This window comes from Catharus ustulatus, chromosome 36 (genome assembly GCF_009819885.2).
Source record: "Catharus ustulatus isolate bCatUst1 chromosome 36, bCatUst1.pri.v2, whole genome shotgun sequence".
NCBI classification, from domain to species: domain Eukaryota; kingdom Metazoa; phylum Chordata; class Aves; order Passeriformes; family Turdidae; genus Catharus; species Catharus ustulatus.
The window spans coordinates 1224799-1248208 of NC_046256.1; the positions used below are offsets into that span (position 1 = coordinate 1224799).

A 23410-nucleotide genomic window follows, 5' to 3' on the forward strand; every position below is an offset into this window, starting at 1 on the left:
AGGAATTTGGGGACAAAACCTGGGAAATTTAGGGGGATAAAACCTGGGAATTAGGGGAGGGACAAAATCTGGGAATTTAAGGACAAAACATTGGATTGAAGTGGGGAACAAACCAGGAATTTGGGGACAAAACTTGGGAATTTAGGGAGAGACAAAACCTGGGAAAATTGGGGACAAAACTTGGGAAATTGGGGACAAACCTGGGAATTTTGGGACAGAATCTGGGAATTTCAGGAGGGACAAAACCTGGGAAATTTTGGGGGGTACAAACCAGGAATTTGGGGACAAAACTTGGGAATTTGGGGAGAACGCTGCTGACGTCACCAGGGTGAAATTTGGGTGAGATTTGGGGATTTCCTCACCCTGCAAAAAACCCGAATTTTAGAGAACCCAAAATCGGAGCCAGGGAATCCCCAGGAATTCTGGAATTTTCCACACGTGAGGAATTCCCCAAAGTGCCGTTTTTTTCACCCATTTTTGGGGTTTTTTCCTGGATTTTGGGCGCTATTCCAGGAGAGGATCAGGGAGCTGGGACCTGGACAGTTCATTAATTAATTAATGAACTAACTAACGAGGGTCAGGGAGCCGGGACCTGGACACGCTAATTAATTAATTAATTAATGAACTAACTAACGAGGGTCAGGGAGCTGGGAGCTGGACACGTTAATTAATTAATTAATTAACTAACTAATGAGGATCAGGGAGCTGGACATGTTAATTAATTAATGAACTAATGAGGGTCAGGGAGCTGGGACCTGGACACGCTAATTAATTAATTAATGAACTAACTAGAGGATCAGGGAGCTGGGAGCTGGACACGTTAATTAATTAATTAATTAATGAACTAACTAATGAGGATCAGGGAGCTGGGACCTGTACACGTTAATTAATTAATTAATGAACTAACTAACGAGGAGCTGGGACCTGGACACGCTAATTAATTAATTAATGAACTAACTAATGAGGGTCAGGGAGCTGGGAGCTGGACACGTTAATTAATTAATTAATGAACTAACTAATGAGGATCAGGGAGCTGGACACGTTAATTAATAAATTAATGACCCCATTTTCGGGTTAATTCACCCCAAACTCGGCAGCACCCAACGACCCGGAGCCTCGGATACAACTTCTTTATTCTTTTATTATCGACATGTCATAAAACTAAATCTCCATTTAATTCTCATTTTAGCCAAAATATCCCGAATGAGCTCTGTAACGCCAACAGGAAAATCCCAAATCCACCAAAATCCCGGGAAACGTGAGGGGAGGGGGGAAAGGGCAGGGGGAGCTCCCGAGTGGGACAGGATCTGCCTGGAAATAAAAGGGGAGGAAGAAAAAAATAAATATTCCCCAACTCGGGGAGCTCAGAGCTGCGGGGGAGGCGGCGGCTCCTCCCGGCCCGTAAAGTGCCAGAGGGGGGAGGAAAATCCGGGATTTCCCCAAAAAAACGGCGAGGAGAAGAGGGGAGGAGCAGGGGGACAGCAGGGGGATCCCAAAAAAATCCAGGCACCGAGAAAATGCAGATTTTGGAAGGGAGTTTCAGATCCGAGAGGATTTGGCCCAAACGCAGAAAAATTCCCCGGAGGGGGAAAATCCGGGGAGGGCCCAAAATTAAACTGGGACAGGACTGGGAGGGGAGGGGCAGCTCCAGCACCAGGAACTGAACTGGGAACCAGATCGAGGGGAATCCATCCCAATTCCCAACAAAATCACCTCCAGCGGGGCGGATCTGCCCCATTTTAACCCAAAACTGGTTCCAAATGAGCTGATCTGCCCTTTTTTAACCCAAAACCGGCTCCAAAGGAGCTGATCTCGCCCAATTTTAACTTGAAAACTGCCCCAGAGGGGCAGACCCTGCCCCAGTGAACCCAAACCATTTCTGTTCCAACCCAAACCAGTTCTGTCCAACCCAAACCAGTTCTGTTTGACCCAAACCAGTTCTGTTCCACCCAAACCAGTTCTGTTCAACCCAAACAGTTCTGTTCCACCCAAACCAGTTCTGTTTGACCCAAACCAGTTCTGTCCACCCAAACCAGTTCTGTTCCACCCAAACCAGTTCTGCTCAACCCAAACCAGTTCTGTCCGACCCAAACCAGTTCTGTTCCACCCAAACCAGTTCTGTTCCACCCAAACCAGTTCTGTTGGACCCAAACCAGTTCTGTTCTACCCAACCAGTTCTGTTTGACCCAAACCAGTTCTGTCCGACCCAAACCAGTTCTGTCCAACCCAAACCAGTTCTGTTTGACCCAAACCAGTTCTGTCCAACCCAAACCAGTTGTGTTTGACCCAAACCAGTTCTGTTCCACCCAAAACCAGTCCCAGCGGGGCAGGCCCTGCCCCAAACCGACCCAAAGCGTGACCAGGAGGAGGAGGAGGAGGTGGAGGAGGAAGGCCAGGGCAGCCCCAGACCCAGGACAGTTCCTCCATCTCCCCCAGCCCCAGGACAGCTCGATGAGGAGGAGGAGAGGAGGAGGAAGGCCAGGGCAGTGCCCCCAGCCCCAGGGCTGCGTGATGAGGAGAGGAGGAGGTGGAGGAAGGCCAGGGCAGCTCCCCAAACCCAAGGGCAGCTCCCCCAGACCCCAGGGCAGGACCCCAAACCCAGGGAAGCGCAATGGGAGGAGGAAGAGGAGGAGGAAGGCCAGGGCAGCTCCCCCAGCCCCAGGGCAGCTCCTCCATCTCCCCAGCCCCAGGCGAGTGCAATGAGGAGGAGCAGGAGGTGGATGAAGGCCAAGGCACCTCCCCAACCCCAGGGCAGCTCCTCCACTCCTCCAGACCCCAGGGCAACTCCCCAAACCCCAGGGCAGGACCCCCAGCCCCAGGGCAGCTCCTCCATCTCCCCCAGCCCCCAGGGCAGGACCCCAGACCCAGGGAAGGACCCCAAATCCCAGGCAGCTCCCCCAGACCCCAGAGACAGCCCCCAGACCCCAGGGCAGCTCCTCCATCTCCCCAGCCCCAAGGCAGGACCCCCAGTGCCCCCAGCCCCAGGGGAGCGTGATGATGAGGAGGAGGAGAGGAGGAGGTGGAGGAAGGCCAGGGCAGCGCCCCCAGCCCCAGGGCAGCTCCTCCATCTCCCCCAAACTCCAGGGAAGCTCCTCCATCTCCTCCAGACCCCAGAGCAGCTCCCCAAATCCCAGGGCAGCTCCCCCAGACCCAGGGCAGTGTGGTGAGGAGGAGGAGGAGAGGAAGAGGAGGTGGAGGAAGGCCAGGGCAGGTCCTCCAGCCCCAGGGTTGCGTGATGAGGAGAGGAAAAGAGGAGGAAGGCCAAGGCAGCTCCCCCAGTGCCCCCAGCCCCAGAGGCAGCCCCCAGACCCAGGACAGCTCCCCAAACCCCAGGCCAGCACCTCCAGCCCCAGGGCAGGACCCCAGCCCCAGGACAGCTCCTCCGTCTCCCCCAGCCCCAGGACAGCTCCCCAAACTCCAGGGCAGCTCCCCCAGCCCCAGGGCAGCTCGATGAGGAGGAGGAGAGGAGGAGGAAGGCCAGGGCAGCTCCTCCATCTCCAGGGCAGCCCCCAAACCCCACGGCGGCTCCTCCATCTCCCCCAGCCCCAGTTCAGCACCCCAGCCCCCATTTCACCCCCCGTGCCCCGTCAGGTGCAGATCTTGATGCGGGTGCCCTTGGCCAGCACCTCCAGACCCCAGGGCAGGACCCCAGACCCCAGGGCAGCTCCTCCATCTCCCCCAGCCCCAGGGCAGCATGATGAGGAGGAGGAGGAGGAGGAGGAAGGCCAGGGCAGCTCTTCCATCTCCTCCATCCCCCATCTCTCCCCCCCATACCCCCCCAATCCCCGTCAGGTGCAGATCTTGATGCGGGTGCCCTTGGCCAGCACGCGGAAGAAGGGAAGACGCGCTCGCGGCAGCAGATGTGGAAGGTGTGGATGTGGCTCATGCTCTCGGCGTTGTAGAAGCACAGCTGCCCGCGCTCGTGGTCCAGGTAGACGCCGAAGCGCCGGGGCTGCTCGCCGGGCGCCAGCGCCGTCTGCTCGCTGCCGACAGCGCTGGTACTTCTTGCCCGCGGTGCCCACGGCCCAGATCTCGCGCCGGGCGCTCCCCCCTTGTGCCGGGCGGGCCGGGGGGTCTCCCGCGCCGCCCCCACGGCCCAGCCGCGCCGCCCGCCACCTCCACCTCCCAGTAGTGGCGGCCGGAGGCGAAGCCGGGCGCGCCCAGCACGCAGAGGTCGGCGCCGCTGTCCGGGCGGCGGGCGCGGGCGAGGGGTCCGGGCGGCGCTCGGACAGACGGACGCTGCGGCGGTCAAGGAGAGGCTGAGGGGGTGGGCGTGGGGTGGAGGGGTCCAGGGTCACGTCGGCTGGGGGGTTAGGGGGGTGGAGATACCTTAGGAGAGCAGATTTCTGCTCTTTTAACCCCAAATTCCTCATTTTTAATCCCAAATCTTGACTCTTTAACCCTCAGTTTCCTGATTTTAATCCCAATTCTTCCCTCTTCGACTTCAAATTTCCTCATTTTTCATCCTAATTCTCACCTCTTTGACCTCCTGTCCCCAATCCCTTTAATCCCAAATTTTCACTCCTTCAGTTCCAGATTTATGCTCCTTTGATCTCCAGTTTCCTGATTTTTAATCCCAGTTCTCACCTCTTCAACTCTCATTTTCCTGCCTTTAATCCCAATTCTCGCCTCTTTGACTCTCCTGTTCCCTAATGCATTTAATCTCAAATTTCCACTCCTTCAAGTCCAGATTTCTGCTCCTTTGATCCCCAATTTCCTGATTTTTAATCCCAATTCTTGACTCTTTGACTCTCCTGTTCCCCAATCCCTTCAATCCCAAATTTCTATTTCTTCAATTCCAGATTTTCACCTCTTTAACCCCAAATTTCCTGCCTTTTAATCCCAATTCTCGCCTCTAAATCCCCCAATCCCTTTAATCCAAATTTCCCTTCCTTCAATTCCAGATTTTCACCTCTTTAACCCTCAATTTCCTGATTTTTAATCACAATTTTTAATCCCAAAATCAATCCCGATTTTTCCCCTCAATCCCGATTTTTTTTCCCTCATTCCCGATTTTCCCCCTCATTCCCGATTTTTTCCCTCAATCCCGATTTTTCCCCTCCTTCCCGATTTTTTCCCCTCCTTCCCGATTTTTTCCCCCCAATCCCAATTTTTCCCCCCAATCCCGATTTTTCCCCTCAATCCCGATTTTTTTCCTCTCAATCCCGATTTTTTTCCCATCAATCCCATTTTTTTCCCCCTCAATCCCGAATTTTTTCCCCCTAAATCCCGAATTTTTTCCCCCTAAATCCCGAATTTTCTTCCCTCAATCCCAGATTTTTTTCCCCTCAATCCCGATTTTTTTCCCCCATTTTTTTCCCCTCAATCCCGATTTTTTTTCCCTAAATCCCGATTTTTTCCCACCTTGGGCACTTTGCTGAACACCTTTTCCATTTTCCTCATCACCACGTCCTGCAGGAAACAATTCCGGAATTTCTTCCCCACGTCCACGGGAACCATCTCGGGCTCCTGGAATTTGATGTTCTCACACCTGGGACGGGAAAAATAAAAATAAAAATTAAAATTAAAAAAAAATTAAGTACAAATTAAAAATAAAAATAAAAAATAAAAATAAAAAATAAAAACTGAATAGAAATAGAAATAAAAAAAAAGGAATAGAAATAGAAGTAGAAATAAAAATAAAAATAAAAAAATAAAACAAAATAAAAAATAAAATAGGAATAGAAATGGAAGTAAAAATAATAATAAAATGAAAAAGAAATAGAAGTAGAAATAGAAATAAAAATAAATAAAAAATAAAATAGGAATAGAAATAGAAGTAGAAATAAAGTAAAATAAAAATAAAATAAAAATAAAAATAAAAATAAAAATAAAAATAAAAATGGAATAGAAATAGAAGTAGAAATAAAATAAAAATAAAAAATAAAAATAAAATAAGAATAGAAATAGAAGTAGAAATAAAAATAAAAATTAAAAATAAAAATTTAAAATAAAATAAAATAGGAATAGAAATAGAAATAGAAGTAAAAGTAATAATAAAATAAAAAAGAAATAGAAGTAGAAATAAAAATAAAAATAAAATAAATAAAATAAAATAGGAATAGAAATAGAAGTAGAAATAAAAATAAAAATAAAAAATAAAAATAAAAATAAAAATAAAGCAAAACAAAATTAAAAATAAAATAGGAATAGGAATAGAATAGAAGTACAAATAAAAATAAAAATTTAAAAAAATAGAACTAGAAGTAAAAATAAAAATAAAATAAAATAGGAATAGAAATACAAGTAGAAATAGAAGTAAAATAAAAATAAAAACAAAAAATGAATGGAAATAGAAGTAGAAATAAAAATAAAAATAAAAAATAAAAATAAAAAATAAAAAATAAATAAAAATAAATAAGGGGAAATTGTGATTTGTGATCCTGCTCCAACGCGTCTCCCCACCCTCCCTCCTCCCCACAACCACCCAAAAAATCCCAAATCTCCCCAAAATCACCCAAACCCCCCAGGAACCCCAGCTCTGACAGGAGAGGCTCCTGGGACGGGAATTCCCAGGAACTCCCAGGAATTCCCAAGGGAACGCCGGGACTGGGGCGGCACTGACCTGATGAAGGTGCCCTTGATGTCCTGGGAGGGGAAAAAGGGAAAATTTTAATGAGGATGAAGAGTTTTAATCCTGTGGGATTGTGGGGAGGGAGAGGCGGACAAGCTGGATGGACAAAAACCCTAAATGTCAGTTTTTACCCTAAATCCCATTATTTTACCCAAATCCCATTTTAACCCCAAACCCATTTTTTACCCCAAATCTCATTTTTAACCCCAAAATCCATTTTTTAACCCCAAATTCTAGATTTGAAATCTCAGGTTTATCCCTCAAATCCCATTTTTACCCCAAACCCCATTATTTTACCCTAAATCCCATTTTTTACCCAAACTCCATTTTTTTACCCTAAACCCATTTTTAACCCCAAAATCCCATACTTTTACCCCAAATTCCAGGTTTGTCCCTCCCAAATCTCAGGTTTGTCCCCTCAAATCCCATTTTTTAACCTAAATCCATTTTTAAGCCCAAATCCCATTTTATACCCCACAAACCTCATTTTTTTCCCCAAAAACTCCGTTTTATCCCTAAATCCCATTTTTTACTCCAAAAATCCATTTTTTAACCAAAATCCCATTATTTTACCCCAAAATCCCATTTTTTCCCTCACCTGAGCAGCTGCAGCCCGTCCTGCCTGCCTGCAGCCTCGCGTCGGCGATGAGGCGCCGCAGCGCCGCGCCGCGCTCCTCCAGCGCCCCAAAATCCCATTTTTTCACCCCAAATCCCATTATTTTACCCAAATCTCGGTTTTTAACCCCAAAATCCCATTTTTTAACCCAAAATCCCATTTTAACCCCAAAAATCCCATTATTTTACCCTAAATCTCAGTTTTTCCCCTCACCCTGAGCAGCTGCAGCCCGTCCTGGCGCCCCGCGGCCTCGGCGATGAGACACCTCAGTGACCCAAATCCCATTATTTCACCCCAAACCCCATTCTTTCCCCAAAATCCCATTATTTTACCTAAATCCCATTATTTTACCCCAAATTGTAGGTTTCATTCTCACCCTGAGCAGCTGCAGCCCGTCCTGCCTGCCCGCGGCCTCGGCGTCCCCGATGAGACACCTCAGTGTCCCCAAATCCCATTATTTCACCCCAAAATCCCATTATTTCACCCCAAATCATGTTTTATCCCCAAATCCCATTTTTTAACCCCAATTCTGGGTTTGTCCCCCCTAAATCTCAGGTTTGTCCCTCAAATCCATTATTTTACGCCAAAACCCATTTTTTCACCCCAAATCCCATGTTTTTACCCCAAATCCCATTTTTTACCCTAAATCCCATTTTTTTACCCCAAATTCTGGGTTTGTCCCCCTAAATCTCAGGTTTGTCCCTCAAATCCCATTATTTTACCCCAAAACCATTTTTTAACCCCAAAATCTCAGTTTTTCCCTCACCCTGAGCAGCTGCAGCCCGTCCTGGCGCCCCGCGGCCTCGGCGATGAGAGACACCTCAGTGACCCCAAATCCCATTTTTTTACCCCAAATCATGGTTTTAACCCAAAATCTCAGTTTTTTACCCCAAATCCCATTATTTAACCCCAAAATCTCAGTTTTTTACCCCAAATATCAGTATTTAACCCCAAATCTCAGTTTTACCCTCACCCTGAGCAGCTGCAGCCCGTCCTGGCGCCCCGCGGCCTCGGCGTCGGCGATGAGGCGCCGCAGCGCCGCGCCGCGTCCTCCAGCGCGCCCAGGTTGCGGCGCTGCCGCGCCAGCCGCGCCTCGTGGCGCTCCTGCAGCTGCCGCAGCAGCAGCACCTGCTCCCCCGCCAGGAAGCGGTGCAGCACCTCGAAATCCGCCTCCAGCTCCTGCATCTCCGCCTGCATCTGCTCCTGCGGGTGAGGGGGCGGGAGGGAAAGGGTTAAAAAATTTTTTTGGGGGGTTTTTGGGGGGTTTGGGGGGGAATGGGGGGTAAAGGGTTAAAAATTGGGGGAGGGTTTGGGTGAGCCAGGAAATTGGGAAAGGTTTTGGGATGAGACAAAAATTGGGAAAAAGGTTTGGATGGGCCAGAAAAATTCGGGAAATGTTTGCAGAAATCGGGAAAGATTTGGGATGAGTCAGAAATTCGGGAAATGTTTGGGAGGAGCCAGAAAATTGGGGAAGGTTTGCAGAAATTTGGGGAAAAGTTTGGGATGAGTCAGAAATTGGAAATGTTGGGATGAGCCAGAAAATTCGGGAAATGTTTGTAGAAATTCAGGGAAGGTTTGGGATGAGCCAGAAAATCATGGAAAGGTTTGAGATAAGTCAGGAAATTGGGAAAGGTTTGCAGAAATTTGGGGAAATGTTTGCAGAAAATCAGGAAATGTTTTGGGATTGAGCCAGAAATTGGGAAAAGTTGGCAGAAAATTGGGAAAGGTTTTGGGATGGGCCAGGAAATTGGAAGGGTTGCAGAAATTCAGGAAATGTTTTGGATGAGACAGAAAATCAGGGAAAGGTTTGCAGAAAATTGGGGAAAAGTTTGGGATGAGCCAGAAAAATTGGGGAAATGTTTTGGGATGAGTCAAAAAATTCGGGAAATGTTTGCAGAAAATCAGAAAGGTTTTGGGATGAGACAAAAATTAGGAAAGGTTTGCAGAAAATCAGGGGAGGTTTTGGGATGAGCCAGGAAATTGGGAAAAGTTTGCAGAAAATCAGGGAAAGGTTTTCAGAAATTAGGAAAGGTTTGGGATCAGTCAGAAAATCAGGAAGGTTTGGGATGAGCCAGGAAATTGGGGAAAAGGTTTTGGATGAGGCAGAAATTCGGGAAAAGTTTGCAGAAAATTGGGGAAATGTTTGTAGAAAATTGGGAAAGGTTTTGGGATGAGCCAGAATTCGGGAAAGGTTTGCAGAAAATTGGGAAAAAGTTTGGATGAGCCAGAAATTCGGGAAATGTTTGCAGAAAATTGGGGAAATGTTTGTGGAAAATCAGGGAAAGGTTGGGATGAGCCAGAAAATTCGGGAAAAGCTCTTGGGACGGGCCAGGAAATTTGGGAAAGTTTGGATGAGCCAGAAAATTCGGAAAAGCTCTTGGGATGAGTCAGGAATTTAGGAAAAGTTTGCAGAAAATCAGGGAAAGGTTTTCAGAAAATTAGGAAGGTTTTGGGATCAGCCAGAAAATCAGGAAATGTTTGCAGAAAATTGGGGAAAGGTTTGGGATGAGCCAGGAAATTGGGGAAAGTTTGAAGAAAATCAAAGAAAAGTTTGGATGAGCCAGAAAATTCGGGAAATGTTTGTAGAAATTCAGGAAAGGTTTGGGATGAGCCAGAAATTCGGGAAATGCTTGCAGAAAATTGGGGAAAAGTTTGGGATGAGCCAGAAATTTCAGGAAAGGTTTTGGGATGAGCCAGAAAATCAGGAAATGTTTTGGGATGAGCCAAAAATTGGGAAAAGTTTGCAGAAATTGGGAAAGGTTTGCAAGAAATTGGAGAAAGGCTTTGGATGAGCCAAAATCAGAAAAGGTTTGGGATGAGCCAGAAAATCGGGGAAGGTTTGGGATGAGTCAGGAGATCAGGGAAAGGTTTGCAGAAAGTTGGGAAAGGTTTGGGATGAGCCAGAAAATTGGGGAAATGTTTGTAGAAAATCAGGGGAAAGGTTTTCAGAAAATTAGGAAAGATTTGGGATGACCCAGGAAATTGGGGAAGGGTTTGGGATGAGGCAGAAAATCAGGGAAAGTTTGCAGAAAGTGGGAAAGGTTTGGGACGAGGCAGAAATTCAGGAAGATTTGGGATGAGGCAGGAAATCGGGGAAAAGTTTGCAGAAAATCAGGGAAAGGTTTTGGGAGGAGTAAGAAAATCAGGAAATGTTTTGGGATGAGCCAGGAATTCAGGAAAAGCTCTTGGGATGAGCCAGAAATTTGGGAAATGTTTCGGGATGAGCCAGAAAATCAGGGAAGGTTTGCAGAAAACTGGGAAAATGTTTTGGGATGAGACAAAAAATTGGAAATGTTTTGGGATGAGCCAGAAAATCAGGAAAAGCTCTTGGGACGAGCCAGGAAATTTGGGAAATGTTTTGGGACGGGCCAGGAATTTGGGAAACGTTTTGGGACGGGCAGGGCTCACCCTCAGCACGGAGATCTTCTCCTCCTCGCTGGATTTCTGCTTCAGCACGGCCTCCAGCTGCTTCCTCAGCGGCTCCAGGTGGCTCTGCAGCTTGTTCTGAGGGCAGGCAGGGGCTCAGATCCCAAATTCCGGCCCCACAAACCCCCAGACCCCACTCCAGGACCCCAACCCTCCCCTGTTCCTCATTCCTGCGGGATTTTCATTCCCAGGAATGTCCCAGGTTGGATTCTGAGCTGGGTTTGGATCCAAGCTGGGCGGTTCTGGACCCAGATCCACTCCTCAGGGTCACAAAGTCCCAAAAATCCCAAAAATCTCCCCCAAAAATCCCCTCTGGAGTCACTGACCTGGCCCAGCCAGACCCTCCCAGTGTCCCAAACCCCCCAAATCCCCCTCAAATCCCCCAAATTTCCCCCAAAATTCCCAGATCCCCTCCCCAGTCACTGACCTGGCCCCACCAAACCTCCCCAGTATCACAAAAACCCAAAATCTCCCCAAAAATCCCAAAAATCTCCCCAAATTCCCCCCAGATCCCCTCCCCAGTCATTGATCACACCTCCCCAGTGTCACAAAAACACCAAAAATCCCAAAAATCTCCCCAAAATCCCCCCAAATCCCCTCCCCAGTCACTGATCAGACCCTCCCAGTGTCAAAAAAACCCCCAAAACCCCAAAATCTCCCCAAAATTCGCCAAAATCTCCCCAGATCCCCTCCCCAGTCACTGACCTGACCCTGCCAGACCCCTCCTCGTGTCCAAACCCCCAAATCCCCCAAATTTCCCCAAAATCCCCCAAATCCCCTCCCCAGTCACTGACCAGACCCTCCCAGGGTTCAAAAAAACCAAAAATCCCAAATCTCCCAAAAATCCCCCCCAAAATTACCCAAATCCCCTCCCCAATCACTGACCTGGCCCAACCAGACCCTCCCAGTGTCACAAAAACCCAAAACCCAAAAATCTCCCCCAAAAATCCCCCAAAATCCCAAAAATCCCTCTCCAGTCACTGACCTGGCCCTGCCAGACCCCCCCCAGTGTCCCAAACCCCCCAAAAATCCCAAATCCCCCAAAATCCCCCCAAATCCCCTCCCCAGTCACTGACCAGACCCTCCCAGTGTCACAAAAACCCAAAAATCCCCCCAAAACCCCAAAACCCCCCAAAATCCCCCAAATCCCCTCCCCAATCACCGACCCGACCCCATCAGACCCTCCCAGTATCACAAACCCCCCAAATCCCTGAACACCCCAAAAATCCCCCCAAAATCTCCACAAATCCCCTCCCAGTGTCACAAAAACCCAAAATCTCCCCCAAAATCTCCCCAGATCTCCTCCCCAGTCACTGACCTGACCCCGCAGACCCTCCCAGTATCCCAAACCCCCAAATCCCCCTCAAACTCCCAAAAATCCCAAAATCCCCCAAAATCCCCCAAATCCCCTCCCCAGTCACTGACCAGACCCTCCCCAGTACCCCAAACCCCTCAAAAATCCAAAAATCCCCAAAAATCTCCCCAAAAATCCCCCAAAATCTCCCCAAATCCCCTCTCCAATCACAGACCCGACCCCATTAGACCCCTCCAGTGTCACAAAAACCCCAAACTCCCAAAAATCTCCCCAAAATCCCCCGAATTCCCCCCAGATCCCCTCCCCAGTCACTGACCAGACCCCATCAGTGTCACAAAAACCCAAAAACCCCCCAAAATCCCAAAATCCCCCCAACTCCCCCCCAAAATCCCCCCAGATCCCCTCCCCAATCACTGACCTGGCCCTGCCAGACCCTCCCAGTATCATAAAAACCCCAAAAAAACCAAAAATCTCCCCAAAATCTCCTCCCCAATCACAGACCAGACCCCGCCAGACCCCTCTCGTGTCCCAAACCCCCAAAATCCCCCCAAAATCTCCACAAATCCCCTCCCAGTGTCACAAAAACCCAAAATCTCCCCAAAAATCTCCCCAAATCTCCTCCCCAGTCACCGACCTGACCCCAGCAAACCCCCCCCAGTATCCCAAACCCCCCAAATCCCCCTCAAACTCCCAAAAATCCCAAAATCCCCCCAAAATCCCCCAAATCCCCTCCCCAGTCACTGACCAGACCCCATCAGACCCCCCCAGTGTCATAAAAACCTCAAAAATCCCAAAAATGTCCCCAAATTCCCCCCAAAATTTCCCCAAATCCCCTCCCCAGTCATTGATCAGACCCCCCAGTGTCACAAAAACCCCAAAATCCCCCAAAATCCCCCCAGATCCCCTCCCCAATCACAGACCTGACCCCACCAAACCCCTCCCCAGTATCCCAAACCCCCCAAATCCCCCTCAAACCCCCCAAAATCCCCCCAAATCCCCCCCAAACCCCCACACCTTGCAGTCCTGCACCACCTCGTCGAGCGGCACCACGCTGTGGTGCTTGTGCCCGCGGGCTCGCGGCACACCACGCAGATCGCCGCCTCGTCCACCTCGCAGAAGAGCTTCAGCGGCTCCTGGTGCTTCTCGCAGAGCTCGGGGGGGCCCCGGGGGCGGCTCCGGGGGTGGCTGCGGGCCCCGCGGGGCGCTGCGGGCGCGGGTGGAGCTGCCGGATGATCTGCACCATGTTGGCGAGCTGCAGGTTGGGTCGGAAGCTGCGCTGCAGGAAGGTTTTGCGGCACTGCGGGCAGGTGAAAACGGCGGGGCGGCGTGTTGGAGCGGAGGGAGGGGGTGGGTGGTCTTCCTCATCCTCCTCTTCTTCCTCTCTGCTTCTTCTTCCTCTTCCACCTCCTCCCCTCCATCACGTCCTCATCATAATCCTCATCGCCGAAGTAAAGCCCGCCCTGCGCGCCCCCACCCCAGGTTGTGGTTTCTTCTTCCTCCTCTTCTTCTCCTCCTCCTCCCTCCTCCTCAGCGGGGTCCTCCCACAGCTCGGCGTCCTCCTCCTCCTCCTCATCCTCCCACATGTCGTCGTCCTCCTCCTCCTCCTCCACGCCCTCCTCCTCCTCCTCCTGCTCCACGTCCAGCTCGTCTTCCTCCAGCTCTTCCTCCTCCTCCTCCCTCCTCCTCCTTCCTCCAGCTCGGGGCCGCCCGTGTGGAGGCTCGGCGCCGCCGCGGGCCCACAGCCGCGAGATGCAGCCGCGGCAGAAGTTGTGCCCGCAGCCGATGGACACCGGGTCGGCGAAGTAGTCGAGGCAGATGGCGCAAATCGCCTCCTCCTGCAGCGTCTCCACCGGGTCGGGCCGGGAGCGGGGCCGCCCAGCGCGGCGGGGGCGGCCATGCCGGGGGAAGAGGCCGAGCTTCCTCCTCCTCCTCTTCCTCCTCCTGCTGCTCCGCGCCTCCTCCTCCTCCCTCCTGCTGCTCTCCTCCTCCTCCTCCTCCTCCTCCTCCTCCTCCTCCTCTCCGCGCCCCGGCCCGGCTCAGCCGCGCTCCGGCACGCCAAGGCCCGGCCAGGCCCCGGCGGAGCCTCCCGCTGCTCACCCCGGACCGGGCCCCTCTAGGCCTCACCAGGCCTCGCCGCCGCCCGTGGTGGTGTCCCCTCGCTGCCCCGCGGCCGGAGTTGCCGCTCGGTGCCCGCCGGGTCCCGCCGGTCCCGCCGGATCCTCCCGCGCGGCGGCGGCGGCTCCGCCACAGACGGGAAACGCCGCGGCACTTCCGCCTTCCGGTGCGAACCCCGCCCCTTCTGTATCACGTGAAGGAAGTAGGCGCCGGTTGCCCAGCAACGGCGGAAGTGCCGGGCGCGCCACTTCCTTCCGGGTTTCTCTGCCCGCGCCACTCGTTGGTCTGGGAGGACTGGAGCGCTGAGGGGCGTGGCCGGGAGGCGTGGTGGAGGCGTGGCTTTCTCGGCTCGCCCCGCCCACCCCGGAACCGCCGGTTCCAGCCCAGAAATTTCATTTTTTCCCCAAAATGTCGCTTTGCCGCGGTTTTTCCGCGGTTTTTCCGCGGTTTTTCCGCGGTTTTCCCGAGCTCCCCGGGCCGGCCGCGGGTTCACAGCACTCCTGATCCGCCGTAGCGCGGCGGGGCGGGATCGCCGCACGGCGTTTCTGTAGTGTAGTGGTTATCACGTTCGCCTCACACGCGAAAGGTCCCCGGTTCGAAACCGGGCAGAAACACTCCGTTTATTTTAATTATTTTCCGTCTCAGCGCTTCTCCCATCACGTTTAAAATAAAATTTTTAATTTCGATCCTTGTTCCGTCGTATTTTTGATATAATTTTTAATCTCCATCCTTCTCCAGCCAATATTCCCTCCACCACTATTATTAATTATTAATTTAAATGCATTAATTATTACATTAAAATACATTAATTAATACATTAAAGTGCATTAATTAATCAATTAAAATATATTAATTAATACGTTAAAATGACATTGATTAAGACATTGAAACGACATTAATACATTAATTAATGCATTAACATACATTAATTAATACATCGAAATATATTAATTAATATATTAAAATGCCTTATTTATTACATTAAAATACATTAATTAATACATCGAAATAAATTAAGTAATACGTTAAAATACATTAATTATTTCATTGAAATTACATTAAATATACTAATTAATACATTGAAATTACAATAATTAATGTATCAAAATATACTAATTAATACATTAAAATACATTAATAAATCCATTAAAAACATTAATTAATCCATTAAAATATATTAATTAATACACTAAAAGTACATTAATGAATCCATTAAAATTACATTAATTAATACATTAAAATACATTAATTAATCCATTAAAATACATTAATTAATACATTAAAATGCCTTAATTATCACATTAAGATACATTAATTAACACATTAAAATGGTATTGATTAATACATTAACATACATTAATACATTAAAACTACATTAATTAATACATTAAAATTACTTTAATTAATACATTGAAATGACAATAATTAATAAGTTAAAATGACATCAATTAATACATTAAAATTAACTAATTTATACTTTAAATACATTAATTAATACATTAAAATACATTGATTAAAACATTAAAATGACATTAATTAATACATTGTAATATACTAATTAATACATTAAAAATTACATTAATCAATAAATAAAAACGACATTAATTAATACATTAAAATGCATTAAATAATACATTAAAATGCACTAATTAATCCATTAAAATGACATTAATTAATACATCTGTCCCCCACATCTGTCCAACATCTGTCCCCCAACATCTGCCCAAACATCTGTCCCCCCAACCTCTGTCCCCAACATCTGTCCCCACATCTGTCCCCAACATCTGTCCCCAACATCTGTCCCCCAACATCTGTCCCCAACATCTGTCCCCAACATCTGTCCCCCAACATCTGTCCAACATCTGTCCTCCACATCTGTCCCCCAACATCTGTCCAACATCTGTCCTCCACATCTGTCCCCCAACATCTGTCCCCCAACATCTGTCCCCACATCTGTCCCCAACATCTGCCTGAACATCTGTCCAACATCTGTCCCCACATTTTTTGGGGGTTTTTTGGGGGGGTTTTTTTGGGGGTTTTGTTTGTTTGTTGTTTGGGGGGTTTTTCCGGTTTTTTGGGGGGTTTTTTTTTGTTTTTTGTGGGGTTTTTTTGGTTTTTTTTTTTTTTGGGGGGGGGATTTTGGGTTTTTTGTTTTGTTTTGGGATGGGGGGTCGGGGTTTTTTTTTTGTTTGTTTGTTTTTTGGGGTTTCTTTTTTTTGTGTGTGTGTGTGTGCGTGTTTTCCGAACCCTTCCCCTCTCATTTTGGGGGCCGCTCCCCAGCTCTGCCCGCGTCCCTGCGGTTTGTCTCCAATAAAATAAAGTTTTGTCCCGCCGGGAATTTCGGTCTCGGGATTTCTGAACCGCTGGGTGATGAATTTAAAAAAATCCACCGGGAATTTCGGTCTATAAATTTAAAATACCCGCTCGGGAATTCGGTCTCGGATTTCAGAGTTGCTGGGTGATAAATTTAAAAAAATCCACCGGGAATTTCGGTTTATAAATTTAAAAAACCTGCCGGGAATTTCGGGATTTCTGAACCACTGGGTGACGGATTTAAAAAATCCACCGGGAATTTCGGTCTCGGGATTTCTGAACCGCCGGGTGATGAATTTAAAAAACCCGCTCGGGATGAGGGAATCTCGCCATCCTTCCGCACACACCGTGGAGCGTTACAAACCCTCCCGAAATCCAATTTTCCGCGTTATTCCCCCAAAAACGCCGTCCCGCCGAGCCCAGGAGAACCGGGAGGGCACAACCCGAATTTTTACCGCTTCTCTCGACCCCGATTTCCTCAAACCGCGCGATTTTCTTCCGAGGAAACCCGAAAAGAGGAAGCGGCGGCACCGAAATTTCGTTAATTCCGGAACCGGGAGCGGAACCGGACCCGGATGAGCGGAGACCCCGCCCGGAGCCCCCCGCCCACCCGGACCCTCCCTCACCATTCCCGGCCCCTCCCGGCTCTGATCCCCACCCGGGAAATCCCTTTTCCCCAAACCCGTTCCCACCCGGGCCGGTTCTCCCGGTTCCGCCCGGTTCCCGTTCCCAGACGGAGCCCGCGGTTCTCACCCGGGTCCGCCCTTTTCCCGGGAGCGTTTTTGGGGTGTTCGCTCCCTGTTCCACAGCCGGCCCCTCCTTCCCGGTGGGAATTGGGATTTCCAACTCCAAATTCCCCCGCCGCCGAAATCCCATAAAAATAAATTTATTTATAAAAATATTTATTATATTATTATTATATTTATTATTATATTTATTATTATATTTATTATATTTATAATGTGTTTAAAAAATATTTATTGTATTTATTGTATATTATATTTATTATATTCATTATTATATTTATTATATTTATTATATTTATTATTATATTTATTATATTTATAATGTATTTATAAAAATATTTATTATATTCATTATTATATTTATTATATTTATATATTTATATTAATTATTATATTTATAATGTATTTATAAAAATATTTATTATACTTATTATTATATTTATTATATTTATTATTATATTTATTATATTATTATTATATTTATAATGTATTTATAAAAATATTTATATATTTATTATTATAATTATATTATTATTATATTTTCTATATTTATTATTATTATATTTATTATATTTATTTTTATATTTATATTGTATTTATTATATTTATAAACGTATTTATAAAAATATTTATTTTTATTTATATTTATTTTTTATTTATAAATTTATAAATTTACGGGAATTATCCAGCGGGTTCTGGTCGCGCTTTCCCTCTTTTTTTATCCCGGGATTTGCCCCTCCTGAGCCCGCCTGGGAACCGGATTTTGGGGACGTGGTTTGGGGCGGTTTCATCCCTGAGGGAAGAAATCCTGGAATTCTGATGAGGAAAAAACCGGGAGGGACCTGAGGAGCGGGCCCAGCCCAGCCGGGATTAACCCGGGACAGGATCTCGGGAAGGAATTCCAGCCGGGATTAACCCGGGACAGGATCTCGGGAAGGAATTCCAGCCGGGATTCACCCGGGACAGGATCTCGGGAAGGAATTCCAGCCGGGATTCACCCGGGATTCACCGGGACAGGATCTCGGGAAGGAATTCCAGCCGGGATTCACCCGGGACAGGGAAGGAATTCCAGCCGGGATTCACCCGGGACAGGATCTCGGGAAGGAATTCCAGCCGGGATTCACCCGGGACAGGATCTCGGGAAGGAATTCCAGCCGGGATTCACCCGGGACAGGATCTCGGGAAGGAATTCCAGCCGGGATTCACCCGGGACAGGATCTGGGGAAGGAATTCCAGCCGGGATTCACCCGGGACAGGATCTCGGGAAGGAATTCCAGCCGGGATTCACCCGGGACAGCGAAGGAATTCCAGCGGGATTCACCCGGGATTCACCCGGGACAGGATCTCGGGAAGGAATTCCAGCCGGGATTCACCCGGGACAGGATCTGGGGAAGGAATTCCAGCCGGGATTCACCCGGGACAGGATCTCGGGAAGGAATTCCAGCGGGATTCACCCGGGACAGCGAAGGAATTCCAGCCGGGATTCACCCGGGATTCACCCGGGACAGGATCTCGGGAAGGAATTCCAGCCGGGATTCACCCGGGACAGGATCTGGGGAAGGAATTCCAGCCGGGATTCACCCGGGATTCACCCGGGACAGGATCTCGGGAAGGAATTCCAGCCGGGATTCACCCGGGACAGGATCTGGGGAAGGAATTCCAGCCGGGATTCACCCGGGACAGGATCCGGGGAAGGAATTCCAGCCGGGATTCACCCGGGACAGGATCTCGGGAAGGAATTCCAGCCGGGATTCACCCGGGACAGCGAAGGAATTCCAGCCGGGATTCACCCGGGACAGGGAAGGAATTCCAGCCGGGATTCACCCGGGATTCACCCGGGACAGGATCTCGGGAAGGAATTCCAGCCGGGATTCACCCGGGACAGGATCTCGGGAAGGAATTCCAGCCGGGATTCACCCGGGACAGCGAAGGAATTCCAGCCGGATTCACCGGGACAGGGAAGGAATTCCAGCCGGGATTCACCCGGGATTCACCCGGGACAGGATCTCGGGAAGGAATTCCAGCCGGGATTCACCCGGGATTCACCCGGGACAGGATCTCGGGAAGGAATTCCAGCCGGGATTCACCCGGGACAGGATCTGGGGAAGGAATTCCAGCCGGGATTCACCCGGGACAGGATCTCGGGAAGGAATTCCAGCCGGGATTCACCCGGGACAGCGAAGGAATTCCAGCCGGGATTCACCCGGGATTCACCCGGGACAGGATCTGGGGAAGGAATTCCAGCCGGGATTCGCTCCCCGAGCCCGGAGAGGAAGACTCCGAGGAAGGAGAGCGGCCCTGGAGGACCTGGTGGGTGTCACCTGCGGCCCTCGGGGACATTTGGGGACCCTCGGGGACGTTTGGGGACACTCGAGGACATTTGGGGACCCTCGGGAATGTTTGGAGACCCTCGGGGACATTTGGGGACACTCGAGGACATTTGGGGACCCTTGGGAATATTTGGAGACCCTCGGGGACATTTGGGGACCCTCGAGAATATTTGGAGACCCTCGGGAAGGTTTGGGGACCCTCGGGACACTTGGGGACACTCGGGGACATTTGGGGACCCTCGGGGACATTTGGGGACCCTCGGGGACACTTGGGAACACTCGGGGACATTTGGGGACCCTCGGGGACATTTGGGGACACTCGAGGACTTTTGGGGACACTCGGGAATGTTTGGGGACCCTCGGGGACATTTGGGGACCCTCGAGGACATTTGGGGACCCTCAGGGACGTTTGGGGACCCTCGGGGACATTTGGGGACCCTCGGGGACATTTGGGGACACTCGGGGACATTTGGGGACCCTCGGGGACGTTTGGGGACACTCGGGGACATTTGGGGACACTCGGGGACATTTGGGGACCTTCGGGGACACTTGGGGACACTCGGGGACATTTGGGGACACTCGGGAATATTTGGGGACCCTCGGGGACACTTGGGGACACTCGGGGATATTTGGGGACCCTCGGGGACACTTGGGGACACTCGGGGACACTTGGGGACCCTCGGGAATATTTAGGGACCCTCGGGGACACTTGGGGACACTCGAGGACATTTGGGGACCCTCGGGGACATTTGGGAACACTCGGGGACCTTTGGGGACACTCGGGGACATTTGGGGACCCTCGGGGACACTTGGGGACCCTCTGGGACATTCCTCTGGGCGGAAAGGCGCCGTCACCGCCCGGATTTGGGCAGAATTTCCCCAATTTGATTCGGGGTTCGAATCCACGAATCCCTCGGGATTTTCCCTCCCCGAGTTTGAAATTCCCGCTGGGATTTGGAGCTGCAGATTCCCGGTGGGAAATCCTGAACTCCTCCGGCTCCCACAGCTGGAAGATCTCAAAAATGAGCTGGAGAAGCGGCAGGAGAAAAAAACCCGAGGTTTCCCAGCCGGACACCGCGGCGGAGGAGAAGAACCAGGAGCCGGTGAGGGAATTCTGCTCCGGGCCGGGAAAATGGAATTAAATCCCGTGGGAGGGCCGGCGGTTCCTGTAATCCCATAATTTGATTTTCTGCGGATCTCAGGCTGAGCTGCCTTTCCTCTCTCTCCCCCAGGATGTGAAAAGCTCCATCGGCAGGTTTGTGGTTTCCTGGAAATCCTTCCCGTTTTTCCAGAGGAGAGGTCGGGGGAGATCGGAAATCGCCGGTGCCGCTCGAGGAATTTTTGGGATGCGCTGATCCGCCGGGATTCGGTGTCAAAATCTCAAAATCTCAAAATAATTCAAAGTTCTTGGCTTCTCCCCGGCCCAACTCTCCCAAAAATTCCTTCCTCATTAAAAAAAAAAATATTTAGAAAAAAGAAAAAAATAAATTAATCCGACAGGGAAATTTGGCCTTTGATCTCCAGGAATTCCAAGGAAGGGGGGAAATTAAAACCCGACATTCCTGCAGCGCCGTCCTCATCGCTGCCGGCTCCTGGAACCTCCTGCCAGTTCTGAGAGGGTTTTGCTGGTTTTATTTATTTATTTTTAAATATATATTTTAATTATTATTCAGGTGTGGAAAGTGACTTTCCAGCTCCCGGATGCGGCTCCGGGGCTGGAAGAGCGAGTTTGTCACTTCTCGTGGAGGAGCAGCGCCCTGAAGGAAACCCTGAGGAAGCTCCAAGGTACCCAGCAGCAGAAAAAAAAAACAAATTTCAGGTTTTGGGAGAGAAAAAAGAGATAATTTGAAAATCAGGGTGGACCCAAGGAAGATTTTAATTAATTTCATTATTTAATTCATTAATTTTATTTATTTCAGCCCAGCCAGCCACTGCGGACTCTGCTCGTTTCCCTCTCCTCGGTGTTCATTTTTCTGTGTTTCCCTGGAAGATTTTCATTAATTTCATTTATTTAACTCATTAATTTTATTTATTTCAGCCCAGTCAGCCGCTTGCGGACTCTGCTCGTTTTCCTCTCCTCGGTGTTCATTTTTTCTGTGTTTCCCTGGAAGATTTTCATTAATTCCTTTATTTAACTCATTAATTTTATTTATTTCAGCCCCCCCAGCCGCTGCAGACTCTACTCGTTTTCCTCCCCTCCCTCTCCTCGGTGTTCATTTTTTCTGTGTTTCCCTGGAAGATTTTCATTAATTTCATTTGTTTAACTCATTAATTTCATTTATTTAACTCATTAATTTTATTTATTTCAGCCCACCCAGCCGCTGCGGACTCTGCTCGTTTTCCTCTCCTCGGTGTTTCATTTTTTCTGTGTTTCCCTGGAAGATTTTCATTAATTTCCTTATTTAACTCATTAATTTATTTATTTCAGCCCAGCAGTCGCTGCTCGTTTTCCTGCCCTCCCTCTCCTCGGTGTTCATTTTTTCTGTGTTTCCCTGCTGGATTTTCATTAATTTCATTAATTTAACTCATTAATTTTATTTATTTCAGCCCAGCCAGCCGCTGCGGACTCTGCTCGTTTTCCTCTCATCACTCTCCTCGGTGTTCTGTGTTTCCCTGGAAGATTTTCAATAATTTCATTAATATAATTAATTAATTTTATTTATTTCAGCCCAGCCAGCCGCTGCAGACTCTGCTCGTTTTCCTCTCCTCGGTGTTCATTTTTTCTGTGTTTCCCTGCCGGATTTTTGGGGTGAAACCCGGCTTTTTCTGCTCTGACAAAACCGGGGGGTGACTTTTGCGGGGGTACATCTCGGTGACCCGGGGGGGTTTTGGTGGCCCCAGGGGAGGGGTCCAGCCCTGACCCCCGGCTCTGTCCCCGCAGCCAGCGTCACCCTGGACCCCGACACGGCTCACCCCGACCTCGTCCTGTCCGAGGACGGAAAAAGCGTCTGGCGTGGGCCGGACCCCGCCAGCTCCCGGAAAACCCCCAGCGCTTTGACTACTGGCCCTTCGTGCTGGGCCACCAGGGTTTCGTGTCCGGTCGCCACTGCTGGGACGTGGACGTGGGCGACGGTGGCGACTGGGCCGTGGGGGTGGCCCGCGAGTCCGTGCGGAGGAAGGGGCGGCTCAGCCTCGGCCCCCAGGGCGGGATTTGGGGTCTGGAGAAGTGGGGCGGGCAGGTCCGGGCGCTGACCGCCCGCAGGGTGACCCTGGTGGCGCTGAGGTGGCTGCCCCGCAGGGTCAGCGTGCACCTGGACTGCCCTGGGGGCACGGTGGCGTTTTTCGATGCTGAGGATGGGGGGCTCCTGTTCGCCTTCTCCCGGGTGTCCTTCGCTGGGGAGAGGGTCCGGCCCTGGCTCTGGGTGGTGGGGGCCAGGTCCCAGCTCCGCCTGTTGCCCCTGAGAAGTGTCCCTGGTGTCCTGTGCCCCTGAAATGTCCCTGAGAAATCTCCCCGGTGTCCTGTGTCCCTGAGAAATGTCCCTGAGAAATGTCCCCGGTGTTCCGTGCCCCTGAGAAATGTCCTCGATGTCCCGTGCTCCTGAGAATTGTCCCCAGTGTTCTGTGCCCCTGAAATGTCCCTGAGAAATGTCCCTGAGAGATGTCCTTGGTGTCCTGTGCCCCTGAGAAATGCCCCTGAGAAATGTCCCTGGTGTTCTGTACCCCTGAAATGTCCCTGAGAAATGTCCCTGAGAAATCTCCCCGGTGTCCTGTGCCCCTAAATTGTCCCTGACAGATGTCCCCAGTGTCCCATGTCCCTGAGAAATGTCCCTGTGCCCCTGAGAAATGTCCCTAAGAAATGTCCCCGATATTCTGTGCCCCTGAAATGTCCCTGAGAGATGTCCCTGGTGTTCTGTGCCCCAGAAAATTGTCCCTGGTGTCCCGTGCCGCTGAGAAATGTCCCTGAGAAATGTCCCTGAGACCCTCAAATGTCACTGAGAAGTGTCCCTGTGCCCCTGAGAATTGTCCTTGGTGTCC

General features: G+C 49.7%; 2 protein-coding genes and 1 non-coding gene across 3 annotated transcripts; 2 read left to right on the forward strand and 1 right to left on the reverse strand.

Annotated features, from left to right (window-relative positions):
* Positions 1–3788: 3788 nt before the first annotated feature.
* On the reverse strand, positions 3789–13828 carry LOC117009846 (E3 ubiquitin-protein ligase TRIM41-like). The gene is given in 18 exon segments (XM_033084221.1): positions 3789–3841; positions 3844–3995; positions 3997–4042; positions 4045–4116; positions 4119–4205; positions 4208–4303; position 4922; positions 5365–5491; positions 6566–6588; positions 8164–8240; positions 8243–8393; positions 10599–10694; positions 12946–13004; positions 13007–13096; positions 13099–13312; positions 13315–13341; positions 13344–13798; positions 13801–13828. Coding segments are annotated over 18 exon segments (1854 nt in total).
* Positions 13827–22866, forward strand: LOC117009785 (E3 ubiquitin-protein ligase TRIM39-like). The gene is given in 7 exon segments (XM_033084117.1): positions 13827–13841; positions 20442–20476; positions 20478–20538; positions 20668–20694; positions 21109–21220; positions 22317–22391; positions 22394–22866. Coding segments are annotated over 7 exon segments (798 nt in total).
* On the forward strand, positions 14588–14660 carry TRNAV-CAC. The gene has a single exon. It is a non-coding gene; the product is annotated as a tRNA-Val (tRNA).
* Positions 22867–23410: the final 544 nt, after the last annotated feature.